Here is a 26,875-nt window from a genome sequence, read left to right on the forward strand (position 1 = left end):
AGGGAGGAGTGAGCTTGCTTTCTTTTTGGGTATTAGTGATCACTATGTTTAAAGTGGTGTGCTTTCCCTCTTAGTTTGGTGAATTACTGTAGCCTTCTTCTGAGATAACACTTATTCATGGGATTCTGGAGAGGGTCCCCTTATGCCAGGTGGGTAATGATACTAAAAACCAGTTCTTGATAAATAACTAAACAACTCAGGTCCCATACAGAAATATGGAAACACTATGCAATTCTTCCCTGACTGTCTTTAGCAGGCATATCTTCAACATTCACAAAGATGCTGAGGCTATATGCAAGGAATTCTTTATTAGGAAAAAGAGAAAACAGCTTTAAGCCTGGGAAAGTGCAGTAATTGAACAAATATAGCATTAAGTAGAAAAATGCCCATGAGCTCTACCAGTAACTTTGGCAGTAGTCCATCTAGCTCCTTTCCAAACCTCTTCTAAGCATGTGCCTGAGGCAAAAATCTCAGCATATCTTCTTACTACAACCCTTTTGCACTTTGAGTTCAACATCTTTTTATAGCTCCAAGGAGCTCTACAACAAAGATTCAGTCCCAGCATGGGGTAAGTTCAACTTACAGTTCATCATCTAGCACTAGGTACAGTGGGAAGTGCTATGCCAGCATCCACTCAGCCTTGATGTTGTACTTTGTGCCAGTTTTTACAGGAGAGAGCTTCCTGGAGGGAGTCAGAAGCAGGTGGGACCCTGGAGCAGAGTCCTAACTGTTGAGAAAGGAACACTTTCTCCATCACTATAATCTTTCCCTCTTTCCAGTGTCTGTGTGATTCAATTCCCTCATGAACTCAGTTATTTTATGAATGGGGTTTTGTATCATGTCATAAAGCCATTACATGGACTACATATTAGATGCTTGATGCTAGAACTGCACTTTTAATCTGCAGTTGTAGGGAGTTTCCCCTCTGCCCCTGGAACTTCTCATCACAGGGCTTACACGAGTGCTCCAGCCTGTGTTTATTGCAGAGGGTTTTTACTCATGGTGCATAAATCACTGAGAAATTGTTTTGAATTATTCTGCTGGGTGCAGGCCTGTGACTGGAGTGAGATGATTTACTTACAGCTCTGCATTTCACAGACTTTGCCAGTCCTGTAGGAAGTGGTTCTTTCTCGGTCTGTTTTGGCAAGAGCTTGGTCTTATTTATTGGTGCTTGTATGAGAGATGGAATTTTAAACTAGTCGGCTTGTATTGCAGTGCTGAGGAAGACCAGATCCCTGCTTTTTGATAAACATAATCCCTAGGCTTCAGGTCACTGAGAAATAAGATCCTCATTACCATCCAGATTCCTCACTCCTTTGCTGGGGTTTTCAAAAGCTAGATCCGGCAAAGGATGTGCACACCTACATCAGGACTTTTGAAAAGCCAAGGCTCTGAAGATTGAGGTTGTTTCTGCACAGCTTCCTGGTGCCTCCCCTTTGGATTTTGTAGTTTTGCAGGCAGCTAGAGTTCAGTTTTATCTGTGCAGAACTGTCTCAGGCTAAGTTCTGTAGTGCTTGTATGATGCCTAAACTTCACAGCCAGAAACTTATATTTCTTAATGGACTCAAGTGATAGGTCCCAATCCAACAAGTATCTTTGGAGGCAATACCAGTGTATTTTGATAGGAAATGAAAGTTTGTTGTTTTAAACTGGAGAAGCAAAAGCCAGAGCTGGGAGGCCACACTGAAAAAAAGAGAAAGTCCTGCACATTTTTATATACATGCATACAAATATTTGCAGGCATCTAGAGGTATATATGGCTGGGAACTGAAGGGAGTAGGAAACAGTTGCGGCATTTGTGTGGTTACAGTTCTGCTGATCTTTCTTGTAAAATCGCTCTTGATATCTTAATCTCAGTAGAAAGTTCTGGCTATGGCATATTTGAGTGAGAGAAGGTCCTCTACTGACTCTTTGATTGCTGACCAGGGATTAACATCACCCCTTGTCATCTGGTTTAAAGGTATATCCTAATATTAAGATGCTTTGTATGAGGATCCTATCTGTCTCTGTACAACAGTTACATTAGAGCAGGCCATAGCTTTTTCTGATCCAGTAACCTGTCTCCAACAGCGGACAAAACCAAGACAGCAAGGGAAGAGATTAAGAACTGAGCACCATGTAAAAATTATCCCCAGAAAACACCTGCATAAAGAAAGGTTTCAACATGAGAAATCTCCGAACTTCCACAGTCAGTACAGAGAGCAGAAAGATGAACATTTTAATGCAATATTTGTGCAGGTGATTACTGCTGTTGTGTATTACTGTCATTGTAGAATAGGTGCTACTGAAGTGCTCAAAGATCACAGAATCACAGAATGGTTGAAGTTGGTGGGGACCTCTGGAGATCATCTGGTCCAAACCCCTGCTCAAACAGGGCCATGTAGAGCCAGTTTTCCAGGACTGTGACTAGATGTTTTTTTTAATATTTCTAAGGAGGGAGACTTCACAACCTCCCTGGGCAACCTATTCCAGTGCTGTCACTCTCACAGTAAAAAAGTGTTTCCTGATGTTCAGAGGGAGTCTCCTGTATTTCAATTTGTGCACATTGCTTCTTGTCCTGTCACTAGGCAAAAGTGAAAAGAGCCTGCCTCCATCCTCATTGCACCCTCCCTTCAGGTATTTACACACATTAATATGATCCTCCTTGATATCCCCCTTGAGCCTTCTCTTCTCCAGGCAAAACAGTGTCAACCCCATTGGCTTTTCCTCATATGTGATATGCTCCAGTTCTTTAATCATCCCTGTGGCCCTTCACTGGACTCTTTCCAGTATGTCCATGTCTCTCTTGTGGTGAGGAGCCCAGAACTGGACACAGTACTGCCACTGTGGCCTCACCAATGTTGAGCAAAAGGGAAGGATCACCTCTCTTGACTGCTGGCAATACTTTGCCTAAAGTGGCCAAGGATACCATTCACCTTCTTTGCATCAAGGGCTCATTGCTGACTCATGTTGAACCTGGTGTGCTCCAGGACCCACAGGTTCTTTTCTGCTAAGCTGCTTTCCAGTTGGGTGGCCCCCAGCAAAGACTGATGCATGGGGTTGTTCTTCCCCAGGTGTGGGACTTTGTATTTCTCCTTGTTGAATTTCAAGACGTTCCTGTCAGCTCATTCCTCTAGCCTGTCGAGGTCCCTCTGGGTAGCAGCATGACCCTCTGGAATATCAACAATTTCTCCTAGTTTTGTGTCATCTGCAAACTTGCTGAGGGTACACTCTGCTCCAGATCACTAACGAAGGTGTTAAACAAGACTGGACCCAGTATTGACCCCTGGGGTACACTGCTAATTACTGGCTTCCAACCAGACTTTGTGTCACTGGCCACCACTCTCTGGGCCTGGACATTCAGCCAGTTTTTAATGCACCTCACTATCTGCTCATACAGCCCATACATCGACAGCTGCTCTATGAAGATCTTATGGGATACACTGTCAAAGTAGACAATATTCACTGCTCCCCCCTCCATCTATCAGGCTAGTCATTTCATCATAGAAGTTTATGAAGTTGGTCAAGCACGACTTTCCCTTGGTGAAGCCATGCTGACTACTCTTGATGATTTTCTCATCTTTAATGTGTCTGGAAATGGTTTCCAGGAATAGCTGTTCCATCACCTTCTCTGGGATGGAGATGAGGAAGATCGGCCTGTAGTTTCCTAGGTCCTCCTTCTTGCCCTTCTTGAAGATGGGGGTGACATTTGTTTTCCCCCAGTCTTTAGGCACTTCTCCCAGTTTCCATCATCAAACAAAGATTATCGAGAAGGGCCTTGTAATGATATCATCCAGCTCCCTCAACACTGGTGGGTGCATCCCATCAGGGCCCACGGACTTATGTATGTCCAGTTTGCTTAAGTATTACCTGACCTGATCCTCTTCCACCAAGGCTACATCTTCCTTGCTCCAACCTTTCCCCCTGATCTCTGGGACCTGGGATTCCTGAAGGCCTGAAAGATAATGAACCAGGAGCTCTTGTATGCATTTGGTTTAGAGGATATATTTGAGTGTGTTTTGTTTGCCTTTCCATTTGTCACAGTCTCAGAAGCCTTGAGGACTAGCAGTTTAAATTTTAGCTAAGAAAGTTCTGTAACTCTCTTCTTATCTCAAAATGCCAAGAGGCAAGCCTTGCTGTCTCAAGGTGTGCAGTAACACTGTGACTAAAAAAGAATTTATCATACTTGTCTTTTATTGGAAATTATACATCTGTTTATTAGCCACTAGGTGGTGTCTGACAGTAGTAATACTTACAGTGTAAGTACTTACAAGTACTTGCTAAAGCAAATACATGAAATTAATTCAGACTCTGTAGTAAGGCTTAACTATATTAATTTGAAAAGCAAGAAAGCTCTAATGAAATATTAGTTATTATAAATCAAAGTTATTTATGAAAATAAGTTAGTATTTGAGCTTAAAATTCTGTTAACCTAGATGATAAAAATTGTGCAAATTATCTTATGAAAACTAAAAATTAGGAAAGTGATAAAATATCAGTGACCTCACATTTGCTCAGGGTAAAAACTTGGTCAAACCTCTCATTTGCAAGCAAAGAAAAACCAGAAAAACAAGTCATAATAGGTGTTAAAAAAAATAGGAAGAAAAAGACTAGGTAACATCCCTGCCAGTCTAATAGAAAGGCTGATTCACTGTATAATATTAAATAGGTTATGCCTTATTTGTAAGAGCTTGTAGAGTTTATCATGAGAGAAAATTTTATATATATAACTGAATGAAGTATTTGTTTCTTATATAGAGCATCACTTGGTGTGCTGAGCTGTTTATGAAGTGAAACTGTATTCCCTTCCTCATAGGTAACTTCTATTGACTTACATTAATATTGACCCAGCCTCAGGTAGCCAGGCTACCTGCTATGGATTTTTAATTTGCTAGGTTTGGAGGGTTACTGACATTTTTGAATGCTAAAGTATGCTAAAGAGTATAATAAAGAAACCTAGAGAGAGACACTGAGTGTATGTAGGTTATCTCATGCACAAGTTCTTAGAAGTGAGAGGACAAACACTGCATTACTGCTCTTGCTAAACATGTCTCTCTTTAGTAAGGTGTGTTGTGGCTACTGCAGTCTCAGAGACATGTAGAACATTTGTAGGCAAAGAACATGACAGGCGAATGCAGACATCAACAGAATAATGTGATCAGGCACTTAATACTTTCAAACACTACATAAGGTTAAGGACTGCTATTACTGTACCTAAAGTGCTGTGTCTGAGTACATTATTATTTTTATGTTCCTGCAAATCACATTGTTTTTGTGCCTAGCTTTCTGATAAAAGGTTCTTGACTGTGGGGATCTGGACACTTTACAAAGGCCATGCAAAAATAAAAAAAATGCTCTGTAGAAGCACTGAACTTTGTATTCTCCCATAAAAGAAGGAGTAATGCAGTTACAGAGCTTCTGACTAATCAGCAGCATGTTGCTTACTTATACAATTGATAGGTAGTCAGCCTTAATTTCTCTCAGTCACATTACATGTCGACTTATCATGCTTTTATTATTCTTTATTCTTTGTATTACAGTCAGTAAACGAAGGCGCTTTTTTTTCAGTTTATAGCCCATCACCACAAACTATGCCCTTTCAGTTGTATTCTGACCATTTCTTGGAATGGAAGCAATAAGGTTTGTGAATCTATGAAGCTCAGTGAGTGGCTTGTCCTGGTTTTATTTTTTTATGGAGTAGGATTGATCTTTTGCTATTTTAAATTGCAGTTAATGCACAAATTCTATGGTTTTTATTCTAGATATTTTTCCCAGGTTTTTGAATACATTAAAATTTGAGATCTTGAAGATTCCTTTCCTCCACACACATCACATTCTCCCTAAACAGTACCCTGTTACTGTGTCAAATATTACTTCTTTGTTAAGAGCCAAGAGACTAGGGGAAAATGTAGATCTACATTTAAGTGAATTTCAAAATTTCTGTTCTCTAAGGAGTTGCAATATTTTGACAGTGTTTTTTGTCCTATAATGCATCACAAATAATATTTCACAGTGCCTTGGAAGAAAATGTATCTGTGGCTGGTATAAAATGTAATTTTGGCTATAGACTTCAGGTACCATTGGAGGAGACAGCAAATATTTGTTAACTAATGTTTTCAAGCAAGAACTTTAACTAAAAGGGCTTGATTAAATGGCTCTTGTGGCATCTTGCTTCCTTATACTTTCAGGCAAAAAGGGTTAGATATGTAGTTTCTCTGTTGGTCTTTGGTGAATGCTCTCAGTCAGAAGCACTGCTGATGACTCATTGCATTACTTGCTAGAGAAAATACACAGGGTATGAAGCCTTTTATAGAAATCAAAAGACAGGCTGTGGCTCTGAACTTATTTCCAGGTCTTACCGATATGCTACCAAGTGTTCCAAAGTGAATGAGCAACATTTGCAGATGTGGACACAAACATGAATGATAGAGCTAGCTTTCAGCACTTAGGGTTCGATTTAGGGTTCGATTTAGGGTTCTAGCACTGGCTTATTAACTATTTTCACAAACACCCTTATAATCACTCTGTACTGGACAGTCCTGATCTTTATGTCCAGTTTAGGGAAAACCATGTGCTCTTACCTTGGACAGAGGCTCCTTTCTTTGTTTTCTGTATGCAGAACCAGTTGGCCTTTCTAATGGACTTTTTCTTTCCTGCCTCAGACTCAGCTGCATTGTAATTTAGCTGAGGTTCTGTAGTTGTTTTTTTCTCTCCTCTTAAAATTTTAATAAAAAAGATTTTCAGTTTCTTGGCCAGTTGTTCCAAGGGGCGTTGTCATCTGCCAGGAGCCTTTCTTGGCTTCAATATTGCTCCATTTGGTGTACTCTCTGTATATCTGGATTTAGCACTGGTATGTTTCTTCTTGGGACTGTCTGGACAGAATATGTGCGTATATGCTGTCAGGCACAAACATGGTAGCAATCTCTAAGATCTCTGGATGCACAGCAGTCTCAGTGCTGCTGCTGAGTGGTAATTCCACCCAGGTGTCCCAGATGGTTGTAATAAATCCTTGAATCCTGCCCTGAGAAAATTTTCAAGTAGAGAAACAATGACAAATCCAGAAAAGTTTGGACATAGGCAATGCTACCTGGAGTGAAATTGTGGGGTATAAAGAGATGTTATGTCCTGTTCCTAATTCTTTTATAGTGACTGGGGTTTTCTCTATACTTCAGCAGTTTTTAAACTAGCTCTGGTAGCAGAGATGTTCTGACATGAAACTATACTTTGAGAGGACTGTTTGTCCTTTCTCATAACAGTAGAAACGCCAGAATTTTGTTCATAATCTGTGTGAATAGGTTTATTTTGAAGGCATAAGTAATACATGTGATTTGTTTTACCATTTGCACAGGGGAAAGCCTACCCAATAAGTAACTGTAAATCAATTTAATTTTGTATAGAAACTATTCCACCACCATAGGGGTGGTGGAATGAGTTGTGGCAAACATGAAATAACAGCTGGCCTAGAATGGGGTATGGAAATTAAAAAACTGAAGAGTTTTGAACAGATTTCCCAGTTAGGTGACTCAGTGTCCACAGCATCTTTTCCTTGCTTTTAAAATTTTGTTCCTGAAGAATTCCAGAGTTCTTTCCAGCATGTGTCATGCACCACATGCTTTATTCACATTCCAGGTATCCCACATTTGTTTTCACGTTCAAAAACTAATGGGTTTTTTTTCCTTTTCTTTTTGTTCCCCCTGCCCCAATTCTTCGCCTATTTATAAATTGCACAACTTGGCATTGAAACACTGTGACCAACGTGCAAGCATAGGGTTTAATTATCAGTTATGCTTTTTGATGTTGGTTTGGCAACCAGACAGTCAGAAGTGCATTGCAGATGTCTGGTTCAAGTGTTATATGGGTGAAGCAGAGGGAACTGAGCAAACATTTTCACTGCGACCCTCCCAGTACTTCTTATTCTAACTCTGCCGTGAGAGGGAATATACTTTCTACTGGTGGTTTTTGATGTTGTTGTGGGTTGTTAATGCTGTTTCTGATCATTTGCTTGATCTTGGGAAGTTATGAGAAACTGTGAATTTTGTTCAGCTTCTGAAGAAGTTATGGATGATTTGGCCAAATCTTTCCTTAGAGGTATGGTTCTTATAGAAGAGAGACTATTGCTTGGTAGGTGGCCATCTAACCAGTATTCAAAAAGTCTTCCAAAGTGAAAGGTGCAAAATTTTGCCTTAGACTTTAACAACACACAGAAAAAACTGCTTGGCTGCTGCTTCTGGTAGGAGCAGTACACATTTATTATCAAAGCTGTTTCCTCTTGCTTTGGATGAGAACTGCTATCCTCATTGCATATGTGTATATAAAGGGTCATTTCTCTCCATTAGGATACAGCTAATGTGGAAATAAAGCTCGTGCAATGTAAAAGGCATACTTTTTTTGTGGCACTCTGCACTGGACCACCCATAAGCATACGTTGGGAAGGATTAGTCCTTAGTGTTGTCTGGATATATGTTAACTGGATGTGAATTAGCTATGGAGTAGGACAAAAAACCTCTCATCTCAATTCTCTTTTTCCATGCCAGCATAAATCATGGGTAATTCCTTGAATATAATAAAGTGAGACTGGTTTTATCCCACTTTAAATGAGAGAAGATGCTAAGTTCTTGGTGTAAAAATACAAAAACCTGTGAAAATTCCTTTTCTTGATGTACATCTTACTCTACCCTTTAAGAACACTTTTTTCCCCGTTTATTCACTACAATAATTATATTTTTTTTCTTTTTAGTGTGAAAATATAGAGGGGCTAGTATTTCCACATTTGAGGAGAATTATCATCCTTCTTTCAAAGTGAAATAACATTGCAATTTTCTAGCATGAAACTATTGACTTCAGTAGGGGCAGAATGTTTTCAAACCTTGTAAAACTATGCCAGTATGCCTTCTCATAACTACTTTACAGGAGTGCTAGAAAGAAACCCACCTCGTAGTATTCTTAAGGTCTGAGCCAAAAATTGCTGAATCCAGCTGTGGCTACAGTAGGTGTTGTCACAGGTGGTCACAGGTGTTTGCGGACGCTTAACTCCTGTTCAGAGCAATGGGAGAACAGACCTTGGGACATGTCAAAAAAGGAAGGAGCAAGTCCACATCCTGTGTTTTGCTAGCTTGATAAACTCAGATTTAAATTTAGTCATTATGCTTTCAAGCACTGTCATGCGTCTCCTTAGATTATTTCACTTTCTGGCACACTGGTGGACTGAACTTGGGCACAGCAGTCCTAATTATTTTTCTTTTTCAAAACAGTTAAGCCACAGAACATTGTGCAGTTTTCCTCTTGGCAATTGTTTTTTTCCATACTGCCAGGACATTTTTGAGCTCTTCTCACTTTCTCTTGGCATGGATGCAAATAGCAACCCTTTGCTTTATAGGTTGCAGATCACATTTATCACTGGAAGGCTTAAAAATTCTAGAGAAAGCCTTATGAACCATAAGCTTCAACTTTATTGACCCTGGTCAGATGGTCTTTAATGCTTCTGGGATTTGAACACTGTGCTAATTTGTGGCCCTTTGTCAAAACAATAGTCAGTTTAGAACAGCTCAAATTGTGGACTATTTTTCATGTCTGTTTTGACCTCTTTGGAGCACTAGTGATGCATATTGCCCAACTCTACAAATAAAAGAGTGAGAAGTCAGATAATTAGAATAATCCCCCTCTCCTCCTTGTTCCATGTTGTTAGGATGTGTTCAGTGATGTTTGCCTTACTGTCAAATGCAAAGTGTGTCACTTAAAGTGCTTTTGTTCTGTTTTCCCTTTTATGATTTCATGTGCCCTTCCTAATGGATAAGTGAGGTTGGTTAGACATAATCAAAAATAGGCACCCATGTAAGGCAACACAGAAATAGGCATGACTGCACTGCCCACTTTCCTATGTGAGAGCCTAGGAATGTGAAGTTAGCTGCAGCTGTGATGGTGTGAGAACAACAGCAGGAACTGTAGTAATAAAAAAACCAAACACTATTGCTACCTTTATTCCTTTCATCTGAGCCAGGAACTTGACTGTGAGGCTTGTCTCTTTGTCCCATGGCCCTCTGCCTTGGTTGCACTCCTGTCCCTGTCTTTGCTATGGCAGGATAAGCCTGGCCCTGAGACCTAGTTTCTGGAGTAGAAAATTTCAGTTTTGCTTATGCTGTTGAAAGGACTTGAGCTCAACTCTACAGACATGGAGGTTTGTCATTAAATTCTGTCAGAATAGAATTATATCTGACAAAAGAAATCCTGCGCCTCCAAAAATCTCATTTAACCATTTTAATTAGGAATAATTTAAATCTGGGGTGCTAAGCTTGGGTAAAACTTTCCTAGTGTGAGAGTTCAGAATCATTCTCAAAGTGGGATTGTGTTTGGCCTTTATGAGGAGCAAGTCTTGTCTTTCTCTTATCAGACATGTTAACTTGACATGCTTTTTGTTCTTTCTACCACCACAGCGTGAACGTATGTCTCACTAATTCAAAAGCAATGTCATGCCCTGATTTCTCTCTGTATAGCTGCTTCCTGTGCAGCAATCCTCCATCTCATTCTCTGGCTTGTGCAATGTTTCTAACTGTGTTCCATTTTATCTAAGTTTAGTCTCATTTTAAAAATGGTAAGTTCTTGAGCTTTCAGAAGATTTTGGTGTTTTGCAATATTTGTAATCGCACCTAATAGGAGTGGAATGATCAGTGAGTTTCACCTATGTTTAGTTTACTTCTTGTACTGTGATTCATGAAGATGCTGGGCTGAGTTCTAGCACATATTTATCAACGTCTACAATGAACTGTTCCTCAGAGCAGAAACTGTTTTTTCAAACCAGCTGCCCAGAGACTGTTAATTTGTCAAAAATATTTATTCTTTCTGAAAAGCCAGTGCTAAGTGTGCACATAAACCTTCCTGGTTTAACAAAGATTCAAGATTACTAGTCTTTTAAGATATCCCAGGATGTTTTCAGTATGTTCCCATAGATGTAATTTCCATTACTTTAACCAATTGAATCCAGGAGGACTACAGAGGCAAAGAATAATGTCTTATCTAGATACCCTTTTGAAGAGTCGAATCCTTTCCAATGTTTTCTGCCAAATATTTGACTGAAATTTTGCTACTCTTGATGGAATTGAGGGATATTTAATCTCTTAAGAGATGCAAAAGCAGCGGTCTTCCCTGAGCAGTATTAAGTATGTATTATAATGATACAGGACAGTCTTTAACTCCTCAGAACCGAGAACACCAAACTGCTCAGATCACCCCTTTCATTTGGTGATTCTGACTTCAAGATACTCAAGGTTTTCATCCATGTCTTTGACAATTAGTGTTTTAATTTTCAGGGATTGTTAAGAAGCTATAAAACACATTTGAAAATTATGCCCTTGACACATACCTTTTTTTTCTCTCTTCTTTTTCAGAAAGTATTTTGGAGAAAAGATAGGACTTTATTTTGCATGGCTGGGTTTATATACAGAATTCCTCATTCCATCTTCAGTAATTGGGATTATTGTATTTCTTTATGGATGTATAACCATTGAGAGTGACATTCCTAGGTAAGCTTCTCTGTGATTAATAATTAATTAACTGAAAATTATAAGACTGTGTTTTTTGTTTGTAATCCTTAGTGAGAGTAATTGCTTTTAACATATCTGAAGAGCAGTGATGTATAATTAACAACCCTGTGAGCATTAGAAATATGCATGTATTGAGTAAATAAGACATTTGAATGACACACATTTATTTGGCTGCTCACTATTGCAGCTCCTGAAACAGAAATGTTCAGTGAGTCTACTGCATTATTGTAAGTTCTTTTATATGACATCCATTTGCTTTTTTTGAATACACATATCTCCATGCTCATCCAGAAAGACATTGTGCAGAACTCACAAATACACTCTCCTCTTCTCTTGGATTACTTTATTCTTCTTAGTAAAATCAGTTTATTTGCACAAGTAAGATGAAAAAGAGTTAGCAGGTTTAGCATATTTGGTATCCACAGTATTCTCCTTTTTAACACTTACAGAAAAATGTTGAGTTTTGTGCTGTGTCTTGAGGGTGTTATACTAAACAAAAACTGCCAGATTGACACCATGATGTCAATGTCTGCTTCTCAGTGAAAAAAAGGACACTTCCTCTGTGTTATCTGTGTCTGACTTCTGGTGGAGACATGATACTGGATTACTAGTACTGTTGGTCACACTTGTTGTGGCAATTCCTGCATTCTCTCAAATAAATTGGCAACTTTTAAAGTGGATCACTGCAGTAGGACATTATTACTGATAGGTAAATGATGAATAAAAAAACATCTGAGCCAGGGCTTGTTTTCTTAGCTTGATCTGAATGAATCCTGATGGGCTGTGCTTGTCTGTGGGAAAGCTTGTGCTAACATTTAAACTTGCCAGATTTATGGCTAAGATGTATCCGCAGCACCCTCTACTGCCTTTTGAAATAGAAGGGAGCATTACTTTAATGATATGATAGGTGGAAACAGCAATATGCCTTTCAAATGATACAATATTAAACATATCAATACTACAGTTCGAATAGTTCTTTTGCCATTTTAAATAACAGAAAAAAATGCTATTTAATGATGGTCACTATAGGAACAATCATAATCACAATATGCCAGCTATTAATGAAGCAATGTTGCAAGCCTTTCCTTAGCTCACAATCCTGGCAAAGAGACTTGAGCTTTGCACTACTCAGTTCACCTGAGTAAGACTGTGCAGGTATGAAGGTCTTTCACATGCAAACCTCACAAAAAAACCAGAAAGCATACTCAGAAGTGTCAAGTAGGGTTTGGCTTGTTAAAGTGATAATGATAATGATTTTTTAAAGATTTTTAGAAACTGAGTAAGTGCATAGCAAATAAGACTAAGAATTAAAATAACAACTTTAAAGTAAAGATTTTAAAATTTGTTAGAAAGTCTCTTATCTCACATTTTCCAGAGGACAGCTGAACAAATGGTGTAAACTGAGGGAAAGGAAATGCAACTTAATATCTGAATATATGAGGCAGAAGTGGAAGCTTTCCAGTTTTTGTAAGATCTACTGGTGGGGGGAAGGAGGTTTTTTTCCCCCTTTTTTAAAATTATTTTTGAATATTAGGTTAGCACCCTGTACTAGAAAAACAAGGAGCTACGGAGACCAAGAATAGCACATCCATATTCAGCATTCAAACTTGAGAACTCTGAAATGTAAAGGTATCTGATTTCCTGAAACCACTGTGCACACAACATCTGAACACCCTTAAAACATATTAGTATGGGTGCCTAAAATAACGGCTCACACTTGAAGAACTTAGCCAAAACCTCATAGCAGATGGTGGTACAGATGAGAATTGATGTTAAAGTGCTATGCTGGGAAAACAACCATTGGTTTTATAAATAACTCACAAATAAAATGCAGGGTAGAGGTGAATCTCAAAGTAAATGTGAAATATAACATCACTGCTAAGAACAAGAGTCTTGGTCTTTTAAATTCAGTGCACATATGTCAGTTTATAGCAAAACTTAGTGTATCTTACAAATGGTGTTGCAGATTTATTCTGCCTGTGACACAGACCAACAAACATACCTGGGTGCTGGCTCTGGCTTTTATGAAGACTTATATGCCCAGTCCAGATACACAAAGTAGCACGGTATTTGACATGGATTTCTGTGCTACCATGTTAAAAATGTGTGTTTTGTCAAGGGCACAGAATTTCCTTTATGGCCTTTCAAGAGTTCTTTTTCATTAATTTAAACCCAATCTGTATCAAATAATGTAACTGAGTGTAGAGATGGCAAATTCCACTTTGGCTGTGTTTTAATTATTTTCTTTTAGTGTGGGTTAACCTCAGTCTTCATTGATGCAGTCTTCACTAATTCACTAATACAGTGTAGTGATTAGATTGGTTTCTGTGTTGCATTGTTTTTCTGTTGGTAAGATGCCTGTAAGTATTTTAGTATTCCAGGGCAGGAAAATGTGCCTTGAAGAGACACATAGCTTCTGTTCTCTGCGGCTTCCAAGCCACCTATGTGGCAAATACCTTGTAATAGCTATGAGGTGCTGCTTAATACCACTACTGTACATCCTTCATTTCTGAGTAACACCCTAAGGACTTGCACACTTGTCATTCATAGCAAAGAAATGTGCGACCAACACAACGCCTTCACCATGTGCCCCCTGTGTGACAAGTTCTGCGATTACTGGAACCTCAGCTCTGCATGTGCTACCGCTCGAGCTAGCCACTTATTTGACAACCCTGCCACAGTCGTCTTCTCCATCTTTATGGCTCTCTGGGGTGAGTATTGCTTTGCGCATTAACAGTGTTGTTTGGTCTGTGGGCTACCGACAGAAATGAAAGCTGCGATGCACAGCAGGACAACGCAGCAGCCTTACATACAACAAAGTGCTGTTAGACTGAGCAGGATACACGTGGCTTTATGCAGCTGGCAAGCCTCGGAGGGCCAGTGAGGGGCTGTCGGCGCTGAGACTAGAGAAAGCAGTATTACAAGACTTTCTGCTGTCAGCAGCAAGCTTTGGAATAAATGGAGAAGAATTGGGCAGCTCATGGAAGAAAAATGTGTCCTTTCCCCCTCTACTGCCTTGTTTAATGGCTCTTCTAAGATTTGCCATGTTTTGCCTCATTTTCTATCAACATGGCAAATCCCTTTAACACCTTCTGCATTTGGGGCAGGAATGTATTTGGGGATTGGTATGGTGCAGGCAGCTGAAAGAGTTTAATTTAAGCACAGAGCGCACTTCCATGTGGGACAACTTAGTCACATAATTTTATCAAAACTTACGGGATTCCAAGAACAATGGGTCTATTATTGTTTTAATTATAAAATGTTCTAAAGTATTCCATTTAAACAAACTTGATTTTCTTTAATGGCAAATATACGCTGTCTCATGGAGGATATCAAAACACTTCATAAACACTAATGAATGCATTGTAGTATTATTCATATTGTTTCTGTCCTCACCCCTGCCCTGAAAAGTGTATGTACTGTGTTTGTGTGTGTTATTGCTGGTGTTATGCCTTCATTCACTCTAGATCTTGTTTATTGCGAAAATTAAAGGTGTTATTGCTACTGTAAAATTATTTTTTATTTCCCTCTTCACTGTTCACAAAATGAAATTTTCATTCTTAATATGAAATTGAGAAAATATATTATTGTACTATAGCCATCCCTCAACAATCAGTTTGTTATACTTTGCAATCCTATTCAAATTTTACAGCTTGTTTTAGAAATGACTAATTGGTAGCTTGGTGTTGGGTATGGATAGCATAGGGTTTTTAAGAAATTTTCAGAAAGAACTGATCATGGAAGTAAGAAGTTTTTGTTTACCAGTTCTTGGAAACCCTTCAGCGGAAGTTAGGGAATTTGTAAGCATTATGACTGAAAGAAATGGCAAAAGATGATGAATTTATAGACTCTCACAATGACTTATTTTCCTACTTTAGATTGCTGTCATTTACAAAGTGTACTGGCAGATAAAGTATCACAGTTTACCTGCTACCATGAAGCATGCAATACACTGCCTTGGTCCAAGTTTCAGTGTAGGTGCTTGGAGTACGTGTGTATGAATAACAAATAGTTATAGAATGATAAATAATATTTTCCTGACAGAGAATCTGTACTGTAAACTTGCATCCACGCGAATGATCACTTCATGTAGCAACATCCAGAAGAAATATATTTTAGCATTAGCAATGCAATGTGCAAATCAAATTGTTGATACATCCTTGCACTAAGATAAATTACTAGAATCTGTAAAGGAACAGAAAGGAACAAAAAGTTCCTTATGCATTGCTTTTGAAAAAGGCATATAAGAATAACAAAATTCTTTCTGAGCTGTAGCCCCCCTCCAAAAAATGTTTCCCACAGATTGGAAAAGTCTGTTCTTGGGACCATGACAACTAAGTTTGTCAGTGCAAGAAAATACAGCCATCATATACAAAGAACAGGAAAATGAAATAAAGTATTGTTTACTAACTCTGACCAGCTTGCTTATTAAATAATAAATTGCAACCAATTTTGCTGCTTTACTATTAGGAGACTGTACCATTTATATCTAGAGCTCATTCCAATGAACGACAGATCTCATTCACACACCTGAACAGCCTGCCTCACAGTATCTTCAGTAAACGTTGCCTGAATGCTTTTTCGTAGGAAATAGTATAGGGATGTAGAAACTGGCATGTCTTATGACTTACATTTGTATACTTAAAAGAGCAGAGTATGGTAATTTGAGGTGGCTTCATTTCATGACAGTGCTAGGTACAAGAAGTCTTTCATCCTACTTGCCCTCTCCCATTCTGTAAAAGGCAGATGACTTTTTCAGGTATCTTGAAAGGAATCATGCTTTTACTAGATGATCTTGATGTCTCATAATGTATCTTTGTATTTCCAGCAATACTGTTTGCAAATGACCATATTCACAAAATAAGAAGTAATGCCTGGCTAATTGTGCCTAATGACACTGGTGTTCTGGGATGCTGAATTTCAGCTGTCAGATGTGTTTATTAGAAGGATAGTTGAATATAATGAGACTGTTTTTCTGCTAGTGTAATCAGTGCAAACTTGCTGACTTCAGAACAGCTTTTGCATCTAGCCAAGTAAGTTCTTACAGGGCTAAATGTGGAACCAACTTTTTGAATGACATAAAAAAAAATTTTGAATGAGTAACAGCACCCTATAAAATAACCAAATGTTTTTGTGTTTAGGACATCTAAAAACCTTTGAGCTTTCAAAACATGCTAAATATAGCTTTTAAATGTCCTCTCTCCTGTAAGGAAGGAGCAGAGATAGCAACTTAATGGCTTAATGTCTGGTTTTACTTTCAGTGTACTGCCAGTCCGGTGTTTAAATTATATTTATTTCTTTCATTATGGGAGGATACCTGTGCAGAAAATATTTGCAGCTAACTGTTGGAATAAATTCTGTCTTGTGAGAGTCAGGTTATTTTAACAGTAGTCTAACTTTTCCCAGTGTTATCTTACAGCTCATACCAAGTGTAGATGCAGTCAAAGGAAGCTGGATCTAATTCTCCACTGTTGTGTGTCTTGTGGAGCTATCTATAAGATGTTCAAAGTGATAAAAATACTGCTGTTATCTAACAATGTTTTTACAATCCACTTTTCACCAACTGAAAAGGTGAAATGAAGCATAAGAAAATGGAAAACAGTGCCCACAGTTGTTTCTACATATAGCTTTTACTGATAGAATGGTTTTTTTTAGTTGGTATATACTGGTTTAGTGTTGATATAGTCATCTGAAAACAGGTGTTCACAAGTCAAGAGTAAGAAGTGCTATTTCTAATAAATCCGTAAGTCCATAAATCATGACCACCTAGGCAAAGGGCTATCTAGACAAAACAGCAATTATCATAGGACGGTCAGGAGACTGTAAATATGAGACAACGGTACAGCATCTGTTCCCTCATATTAATGAAAAGGAAAAGCAGGAGACTGAACTACTGGCCAGTGCTTTAGGACAAAGTCACCATGTATGCAGGACAAAAAAATTAAACTGTACCACTATAACATACTTCAAAAGAACGTTATTTTCTACATATTACTGGGGTTCTTAGTATACATATAGCTATCAATGACTTATTTTAATAGCAGACTACACCTGCCTTCTTCACATGTTTCTGACTGATTAGAAACACTGAAACAGCAAAATCTGTTTGGCCAGTTAGAGTGTTACAGATTCATATTTACACCTAGATTTTGTTTCATTATATGCTTTGTATTAATGAATTATCAAATGACTCACAGTAAATTAAGAGAGATGATGTCTTGGGGTGGATATCAGCAGATACGGGTTCAGTTCTGGTCTCTGACAAGACCTTAGCAGTGCCTTTGGGCTATCCATGTTGTATTTTTCTGTATTTTATTTGTAAAAAAACAGGAATTATTGTTTTCATGCTTTGCTTGTGTTCTTTCTTTAAAACTGGGCCTCAGGCTGTTTCTTAGTGTTTATTTATAAAGGGCCTAGCATAATAGGATTCAAATATCAGTTTGGACTTATAAGTAACACAAACATTCACCATAGTACATTGGGTTTATAACTTTAAAATTGTTTTTGTTTTTTTTTTTGAAGCTACTATGTTCCTTGAACAATGGAAGCGCTTGCAGATGAGGTTAAGTTATTTCTGGGATCTAACTGTATTGGAGGAAGAAGAGGTAAGTTTCCTCTCCCTGTGCTCATTTAGTGTATAAATTATTCCATATCTGAAGACATGCATTGATACTTAGATTTCTCATGAGTGTTCTCCAGTGCAATGCAGTTCATAGCTACGTTTTCTTAATGACTATAACTGATACAGTATTGAATACTAATGTACCATGAAAGAAATCATCATCTATATCTTACTAGTCAGCATTCTAATTTTAATAATTAATGTTGGAAAGGATCATAAGGTAACAGCAGATCATTCTTTGCAGAGAATGCCCATATGCCATTGTACAGCGTGCAATAACAGAATGATACAGAATAAATACTTTGTCATATGGATACTACTTCATTCTGTATAGCAAAAATTCTCCATGACAATGATTGTAACATGTCAGGATAACATAAATAATATTTGCATCCAGGTCTGTTCTGCATCTATGATGCCTTAGGTACAACTCCAGAGCTCTAGGTACTCACCCACAGAGCTGTTACAAACACCAAATTGAGCTGGTTTCTTGAGAACAGTTTTTAAGTGCTTTGCAATCAGCCCATGAGGCTTCTAGCTGTACCTGAGCTCACGAAAAAATGACACATACTTGTTTATTAGTATTTACTAATTTGTTTTAGTTCTGTTCTTAGGCATTGTTTCACATGTCATGGCCTATGGTCTATTTAAATTACTGACTTTCACCAGAAGAATATTTCTACCTCTGACTAAAGAAAGCGCAGTTACTTGCCCTAAATATCATACTAAGAACAGGTAGACTTTGGAGCTTCCATTACATATCCCCTAGCAATAGGTGCTGATGTCGCTCTAGAACAGGGTCATATTCAGTAATTCAGAATTGCAGCTATTAGATTCTATTTTGTCTTTAATGATGTACCTGTATGGAACAATTCAGTGTGCCTTGCTCCCTTCATTGACTTAATAAAATGTGGTCAGGTTCCTGGAAGGTGAGTTGTATGCCTGCCTTGGTTTGATGGGAGGATTTGAATCCATTTTTTCATGTTCCAGCACAGTTCCTTAAACAACAGAGCACATACAAGCCTCCAACCTGGCTGCTTAAGCTTTTCGAACCTTAATGATTTTATGATTCTATAATTTCTATACTTGAGCTCAGCTCAAACAGGCTGCAGAGTGCAAATAACCTAGAAGAAAAGTAAGCTGACATCATGTACTTCATGATGTAGCATAGTGATAATGTTAATCCATTTTTGTCTACTCCTCAGGTAAGAATCATTGGATAAAATGAAAAAATAACCCTGACAATAGACAGCAGACTCCAGTATTCCTCTTCTTCCATCACTATCCCAAAATGCAGGCTTTAGCAATGCCTTTAGCGTAAGAGAGACCTCCCAAGTATTCCTTCAATGATGACTTGACTATAACCTCCCCTATTTTGCTTCTGGTTTCTCAGCTTTTTCACTACTCTCTATCCAGCTATGAAGTAGATGATACTCACAGTATAACCCAGTGCTTGTAGTTTATAAGTTATGATGCAAACCAATTGCATCAGCACATCAGAAATTACTGCTTGTCCTGTGTGAAATGTCATACTGCTACCTGGGAGAACAGCAATTTTGTACTAATTACACTACAAACTGAGAGGCTGGAGAGCAAACTTGGCTCTGCAGCATACTTGATGAACCTACCAGATTTTACTGAATTTTAAGTTCATCACTTGCAGTACAAAATCCTAAGGTTTAGTGCAATATTTGCAAAATGCTGTGAAAGAATATGTAGATTTGTGAGGTCCTATGATGAAGAGCTCTGAAGTGGTAAAAGTTTGTGGACAGGAACTATGGTATCAGAAAGAATCCTTTGTTTATGACAAGTGAAAGAGTGCCAGACAGATCTCAGCACAAGACAAAGAATTAAGAACTTATTAGGAATCATAAGAATGAGGAGATTTGAAGAATTGACAAGTTGAAGAATTAGGAATCATAAAAATAAGGCTGAAATAGACCCTGAGGGGCCATCCCTTGTTCATGGTAGGATCAAGTCTACTTAAATCATTATGAAAAGATGTTTGTATAATTTGTTCTTAAATAAATCCAGCAGTGGAGATTTCATTTCCTCCCTAGGCAATCTATTCTAATACTTATCTATCCGTACTCCTAATAAGCTTTTCCTAGTGTCTAACTTAAATCTGCTTGCTAAATGTTCATTTATGTCTTGTTCTTTTTTTCAAAGATAAAGAGATTACCTCTGTCCTCTTTTCAGCAAAATTCAACATAATGTCATATCTCTCTGTTAGCCTTTTTTTTAAGATGAACTAGCCTCTGCTCATCCAGTCTTTGTTCTTAAATAATTTCCTAGCTGCCTGTTTATTCTTGTTCCCTTCTGGACATTTCTAGTTGGTCCAGCTCCTTCCTGCAGAATAATGCTTAAAATAGACATGTCTCTTGACCTGACCATATCATCTTCTGTCAGCTCTTGGTACTTCAGCAAAAATTTGTTCACATTTTATCCATTAGATTCATAATGATGAGGATAAATTTGTCTGTAAGATAACTACTGACACCATGTTTCAGTGATGATGAAGTCTTTACAAGTGTTGAAAATGATGTTGGAAAATGGAAAATCTTGTCTGATCAGGTTAGGCCAGAGAGAAACAGCAGTGGAATACAGAGGATCACTTAACAGAGCAAGAAGGAAAGGGGCAGGAGGTTTAACAATTTTAGGACTAGATGGGGTTATTTATTATTATTAATTTCTTTAAAAAGGGAAGTCGCAGAACCAAAATAGGGAGGCAAAGAACATAAAAGTTAAAGAGCTGAGAAGTACATTGTGGGAATGATATTGAAGTAAATGCCTTCAGTGTAATTTTTGTGGACTCTTGACTACAAAATTTTCAGTAAATTCACTTTCTTTAAAGACACTGGGCCATACTTCTTTACTTCGAAAGAGTCACGTGAGATATTATTTTAGTCCATTTACTTGTAAATAACTTGGCAACAGCAGTCTGAGAAAACAGACTCCCTAAGGCTTCCATGTATATTTGCAGCTGGCAGCTGTACAGACTTAGAGGATTTGCATTTGTACATCTGAAATTTGCAAAAATAATAGGTAGCATAGGGTACTAGACTGTAAAATACATAATTCTGAAAAGAAATTGAGCAACTGATAACTAAATGGGAAGGTAAAAGAAAAGAAACAAACACAGCCCAGAAACCATGGAACCATGAACCATGAAAACAGACAAAACCATGGAAATACCATGAATAAGCACTCAACGTGTCATGCCGTGTCAAACAGATGTGTGCTTGTGTAACCCAGTCAAATAGGTTGTGCATTTGTTTTTTGTTCTATTTGTGTAAATAAGTGATATAGCCATCAATAAAGCAGGGGTAGAGGTGAGAGAATCCACACTGTCTTCTACTTGTGAAGAAGCTGGTGAAGAAATATTGAGGGACTTGAATTATTGATGTGGGCAATAGATACTATTGGCCTCCCATGAATCTTCAGAGATTGTATTTCTAGGACCCAGAATGTTCCTGCTTTAGTTTTTCTGGGTGGAAGAGATTTTACTTCATTTTACCAACAGTCCTGCATAAACTGAAATAGAAATGCAATTATAAAAGATGAAACCTTAGTATTTAGAGCCAAACTCAGAAGAATAAACAGACAGGAAGTCCACAATAACTGAAATATCAGCGAGTGGAGGTCTTGTTATTGTTCAAATAGTCATGCTGTTACACTGTTTCAGTACAACAAGGAGGAATTCAGGTGTTCATTAGAAACATGTCTGGTAAATTACAATATTAAGTTAAAATACTGTGCTCTGTAAAATGTTTGCAAACTTTTTTTTGCAAACTCTAATTCCCAAAGTCTCATTCCTCCTTTTGCTATTTGATGGCTTCAAAAAAGAATTATTGAACCCTTAAGGGAAGACTTTAAGATACTCTGTGGATTATCACTGAAGGTAAAGTAATAAGGAAGGTAGATTGCGTAAAGACAGAATTAAATAGCGAGCAGACTTGGTGACATTAAATATGATTACAGATATGTCACAGTTCTATCCTAACTTGATCATGGTTTAACTCGATCTTTACTAAATTGTCAAATTTTTTGGTGATCTGATTAATTTGATGTTTTTAGCTTATCTTCCACCGTGCAAATTATAGGAGCAGACTCCTTTTCTGAAGTTCTAATTGTGTCTACTAAACAGGCAGTGTAAGACATACATGTTTGCTTAAAAATGGAGGACTGAAAACCAGAATCTAATAAAATAACTGTGTATTTACAGCTTAGTCCTCTTGGGAAAAAAATGGTCAGTAATGGTAAAATGGGAATGTGTAGCTACAATATTTTGTGTTGTCTCAGCTCTCTCCTTTCATCCTCACTACTTCTCAGGTTTCTTGTGCCAATGAGATCTTCCTTTTGGGTTATTTTCCCCAGATGCATTATTTCACATTTCCCCCAGGCCTATTCTGATTTTTCTGTGGGGCCCATGTTTCCAAATACTTTTGATCTCTTTGTAATTTTTTTTTTTACTACTGTGGTTTCATCACTTCCAATGAATCTTCTGTCATCTTCATTAAATTCCTGTTAATATGAATTATTTAATGATCCTAGGATAGCCGTGACCTTCTGAACAAGTCCTTTCAACATTAGATTTAAGTGTTATGTTTAGACGTATGAGAGTTTTATTAGGATAGGAATGCTGAAAAGAGGAAGGATTCCCAATTAGGGAAGGAATGTTAAAAAACGGATGTTATCCCTCAGGCCTTAGGGAAACTATTTCGTACCAGCTGTTGCTCTGCTAAAAAATTACACACGAAGGCACACTTTAAACATGTTTTAATTTGTAAACTATAAGAACCAAAGCATGTGATAATTCCTTTGCTTGCCAAGAAGTTGGTAAAGATATATGATTGCAATTTTTTCATTCCAAGACTGTTGATCCAGAGATGTGCCACAATATGCCTGGGCTCTAGTTAATTTTCCTCTTTTATTTCTCTTCTACCAGACATATCAACATACTTGTGTTTCGTTTCTTTTATTCCTTTTCCATTACAATGACCTTCTGTCATTTTTCCATTGCAATTTCCTCCTGACCTTTACAGGACTGAATTTTCAACAAGCCTCAAACCCGTTTGCTTCCTTACAGGTAGTCTTTATTTCTCAGGGTGTTGTGATGGCCCACTCAAAGGCTGTGTCACCTGGGGTGGCATGAGTTCTTTCTTTCTGCAGTCCCTTGAGTTCAGAGGGGAGGCTCACATCTTCACATTCCCTGATATAAGCGTAGAGGTGGCCAGTTGCTAGAGTGTGAAGCTATGGAGGAGGAGCTGGAACGGGCTCTTCCAGGCTGTGCAGCAGAGCTGCCTACTGTGGTTGTGTTACCCAGGGCGTGGTCATGGCACAGATGATGAAAAATAGGAGCTACTGGTAGAGGAAATGGATGGAAGGAGAAGTAGCTCTTTCAATCTGCACAGAGTACTAAACCCAATGGAGGCTATTTCTAAAAGTACTTTTGAACTTGGGAAAGACTTTTAAAATTTAAGAATAATAATTTGTGTTATTGTTTAATAGCAGTGAAAATTATCAATCATTTAAAATTAATGCAGAATTTCAGAACTCATCATATTTCAGCAGTCAGAATTGTTTTCTAGTCTTTAGTTTTGCTTTAGGCTTTTTTCATTTTGTTTAATTGCCTTCATTTTCACATGCATATAAACACTTAGGAGTAGTGCAACGTTGTTGCAAATTCATGCTTGTAAAAAATCTCTCATGTTACACCTACATCAAATATGTGGTATGAGACAATGAATTTTAGAAAAGAGAAAATCACATCCCCCATTAAAGTAAGAGGAAGGGTTTTGATTTTTTGCTGAGGTGATATCTATGGATTTATTTACCTCAGTTTATAACATTAAGAAGCCAGGTTTTCCTTTTCTTCTTTTTTCTTTTAATGTATTGGCCATGTTTTTCTCTGAAGTGTTTGGAAGGTCTAGAGTCACAGGGTGAAGTTGCATAAAATACCCCAATAGTTCACTGATACCACTAGGTAGAGATCCTCTCTTTAATTTCATGGTACTAATTCTACTGTCTCATCCATTACCTGAACCTACTGATTAAACCTGTGGAGAAGTAATTCCAGAAATAAAGTGGAAATTGTTTGTGGTTGAGGGAAGCAATTAGTTAGACAAATTTTCACATAGTATAATCAGGGCATTGGGCAGGGTAAGGGAAGAATGTGTGGGTTAGGAAGGCACTTGCAACAATGGTGAGCCATTAAATTAGTTCATCTGTATCATACAACTTCATTTACAGATTGCAACTGCATAACAGCCTGAGCCAATCTAACTCCCCACTACCGTGGTGCTACTATACCAGCCATGCAATCTTGTTCTTCCTCTTACATGCAGGCTGGCAATCATACAATTGAGTGGTGAACAGTTCAGACAGCTGATAGAAGTGTCATGCACTGGTGTGAATGTAAGGACAGAAATCGAAATGTGTGGCTAGAGCAAGGTGAAGTTGAGTCTGAGAGTATGGGAGCCCAGGCTTAGATTAGTTTATGCTGCTGTGAAACTCAAGCCATTAAAATCAAGCCTTAAGTATAAAAGCTTTTGACTACAAATTCAACATTTATGTTTGCTTCAAATAAGCTGTTTTCATGAGCATTCCTGGCTGTAAATCCAGACATTGAGATATTTATGGGAAACAATTAAAAGAGGCACTGGTATGGCTGAAATAAATTAATAAAGACTGAACAAATATTTATGGTCAAAGACAAATTTTTAGTTCAGATTAGCTGAAGTATCTGTATTTCTCCACATTAGAGAGGAACCAGTGCTTGAAAAGTTCAGAAAGGTTTGGAAAGACAATGGCTGGTCAGAATATACACCTTCTTGAACCAGATAATTCTGGGTATTACAAAGCTTTTGTTAGCTTGCCTCTGATATATGTGCTTCAAGACATTTTAGGAAGTTTAGAGTTCCATTGCTTTTACCTAGTAAGCCAGGTTGCCTGTAAGCAATGGGTTCCAGGTGCACAGAGGCTGAAAGGAAAAAAACCTCAAGTGAAATGAAAATCCAGAAATATCATAAATAGCCAGTGCTGAGAAAATACTATTTCATAAACAGAAATCTGATTGGATATTACCTGGAAGAGAGTTTCCTGCATGGCAGAAAAACTGGTCTATTTATGAGGCAACCTCATTAAAATGGGAGTGGCTGCTAGAGACATTGAGATCTGGCATGCTAGAAATGTTCTTACTTTATATTCACTTATGTATCTCTGCTAAGGGCAAGACCGGGAAATTAACAACATTTGCAGTAGTTCTATCCATGGAATTGATATAAGTACTACGTTGTAATTTGATTTAGCATTCAACTTTGACAGCTACTTACTTGCCCTCTTAATCATAGGTCTAAAATCTATTACCTTTGACAAGCTGTAATAGGATGAATCTACAAAATATTTGCCTCTCTCATGCATCAGTGACCTTCTCTTTTAACCTTCTTTCTAAGTTTCTTGGTATCACTGTGGTGTATAATGTGCAATACGTAACCTTGGACCAATGACAAGTACAAGGCCCAGTGCCTCATATTTTTGATCTTGCTTAGAAGAAAAATACCTTGTCCCAGTTGGAGGAAACTGTTGGTTTCTAACCTTGTTAATTTGAAGGATATGTAGGATATTGAGAACATAATGTTACGATTTGTGAAAAAACTATTTTAGACCAAATGTAAAGGATTTTGCAGTGTTCATTGTATTTCTTTTTGTAAGAGCTACAAATCTGTAATCCATCCAAAGTACACTCAGTCTTAAATATTGACAGAGAAAAATTTCCATAAATACACTCCCCTAGAGAGTGCCTCCACAGCCAAGTGTTCCCACTGTTACACATTATCAGACAAAAAAAAAAAACCAGTGCCCAAAGGGCAAACAATTCATTCTTCAAGACCATTTATTTGGAGAAGGGGTTCTATGCTTATATAGTGGCTAAAGTGATAGGGATCTAGTCCGTGACTGCAATTACTCAATACTACCATAAGACAACCTAAAACAATAAATGTGACAGTGATATGCACAGACATTTTAAATTTTCTAGAGTCTGGGTAATATTTTATCAAAGTTAGAGCAATAAGGTAAGCTGGAAGTCGTTCCACTGAAAAGCTGGGTGATGCCCCATTTTAATGGGCTAACATCCAGCTTTACAGTTGGGTTTCTTTTTTAGGTTTGTCAGCTTATTTGTTTCAGCAATGACTTGTCATGCAATAGAATGAATAATTTTAAGCAAAATTTTCAATATCCTAGTTCAAGGGACATCTGGCTTCACACAATTCCAGTTACCAATGTAGGAGTATTTAAATGTGTTGAATTTGAATTGAATAATGAACAAGAGTAAGTGGTGCTATATTCTGTTACTGTTACCCACAAAATGTGATCTATTGACATTAAAATGGCAGTATTTGGTTGTTTGGTCTTAAGGGCACTTTAAAATTTGAGGCCACATTTCAAAATTTAGTTTTGAAGGTAATCCTCCAAAGCACTACTAATGGTCTTGCTCTATGGGAGCAAACAAAGGCATTATCTCTATCTACCTATCTGGCAAATATATTTCCATAAGATACCTTATGGGTTCTTTTGTTTTGAATGCTTTGGTTTTATGTTGCTTTACAACACCTTTGCTGGCTGAGTACTTGTACGCTGGCTGTCGTCTTTTAACATCCCTAAACTTGTAATAATGTTAGATGACTTATTTAAGCTTTTGTTTTAATTTTACATAAAAAAAATTTATTGTGCAAGT

General features: G+C 37.8%; 1 protein-coding gene across 1 annotated transcript in view; it reads left to right on the plus strand.

The window, feature by feature from the left end:
* ANO2 (anoctamin 2) overlaps positions 1-26,875 on the plus strand; it is a gene marked incomplete at both ends in the record, with an annotated part of 187,761 nt that overhangs the window by 54,096 nt on the left and 106,790 nt on the right. The window contains 3 exons of the mRNA XM_082011641.1: positions 11,361-11,495; positions 14,067-14,227; positions 18,039-18,121. Coding sequence (XP_081867767.1) covers positions 11,361-11,495; positions 14,067-14,227; positions 18,039-18,121 — 379 coding nt within the window. The remainder of the gene's footprint in view (positions 1-11,360; positions 11,496-14,066; positions 14,228-18,038; positions 18,122-26,875) is intronic.

This window comes from Phaethon aethereus (assembly GCF_964289735.1).
Source record: "Phaethon aethereus genome assembly, chromosome: 1".
In the NCBI taxonomy this organism is placed as follows: domain Eukaryota; kingdom Metazoa; phylum Chordata; class Aves; order Phaethontiformes; family Phaethontidae; genus Phaethon; species Phaethon aethereus.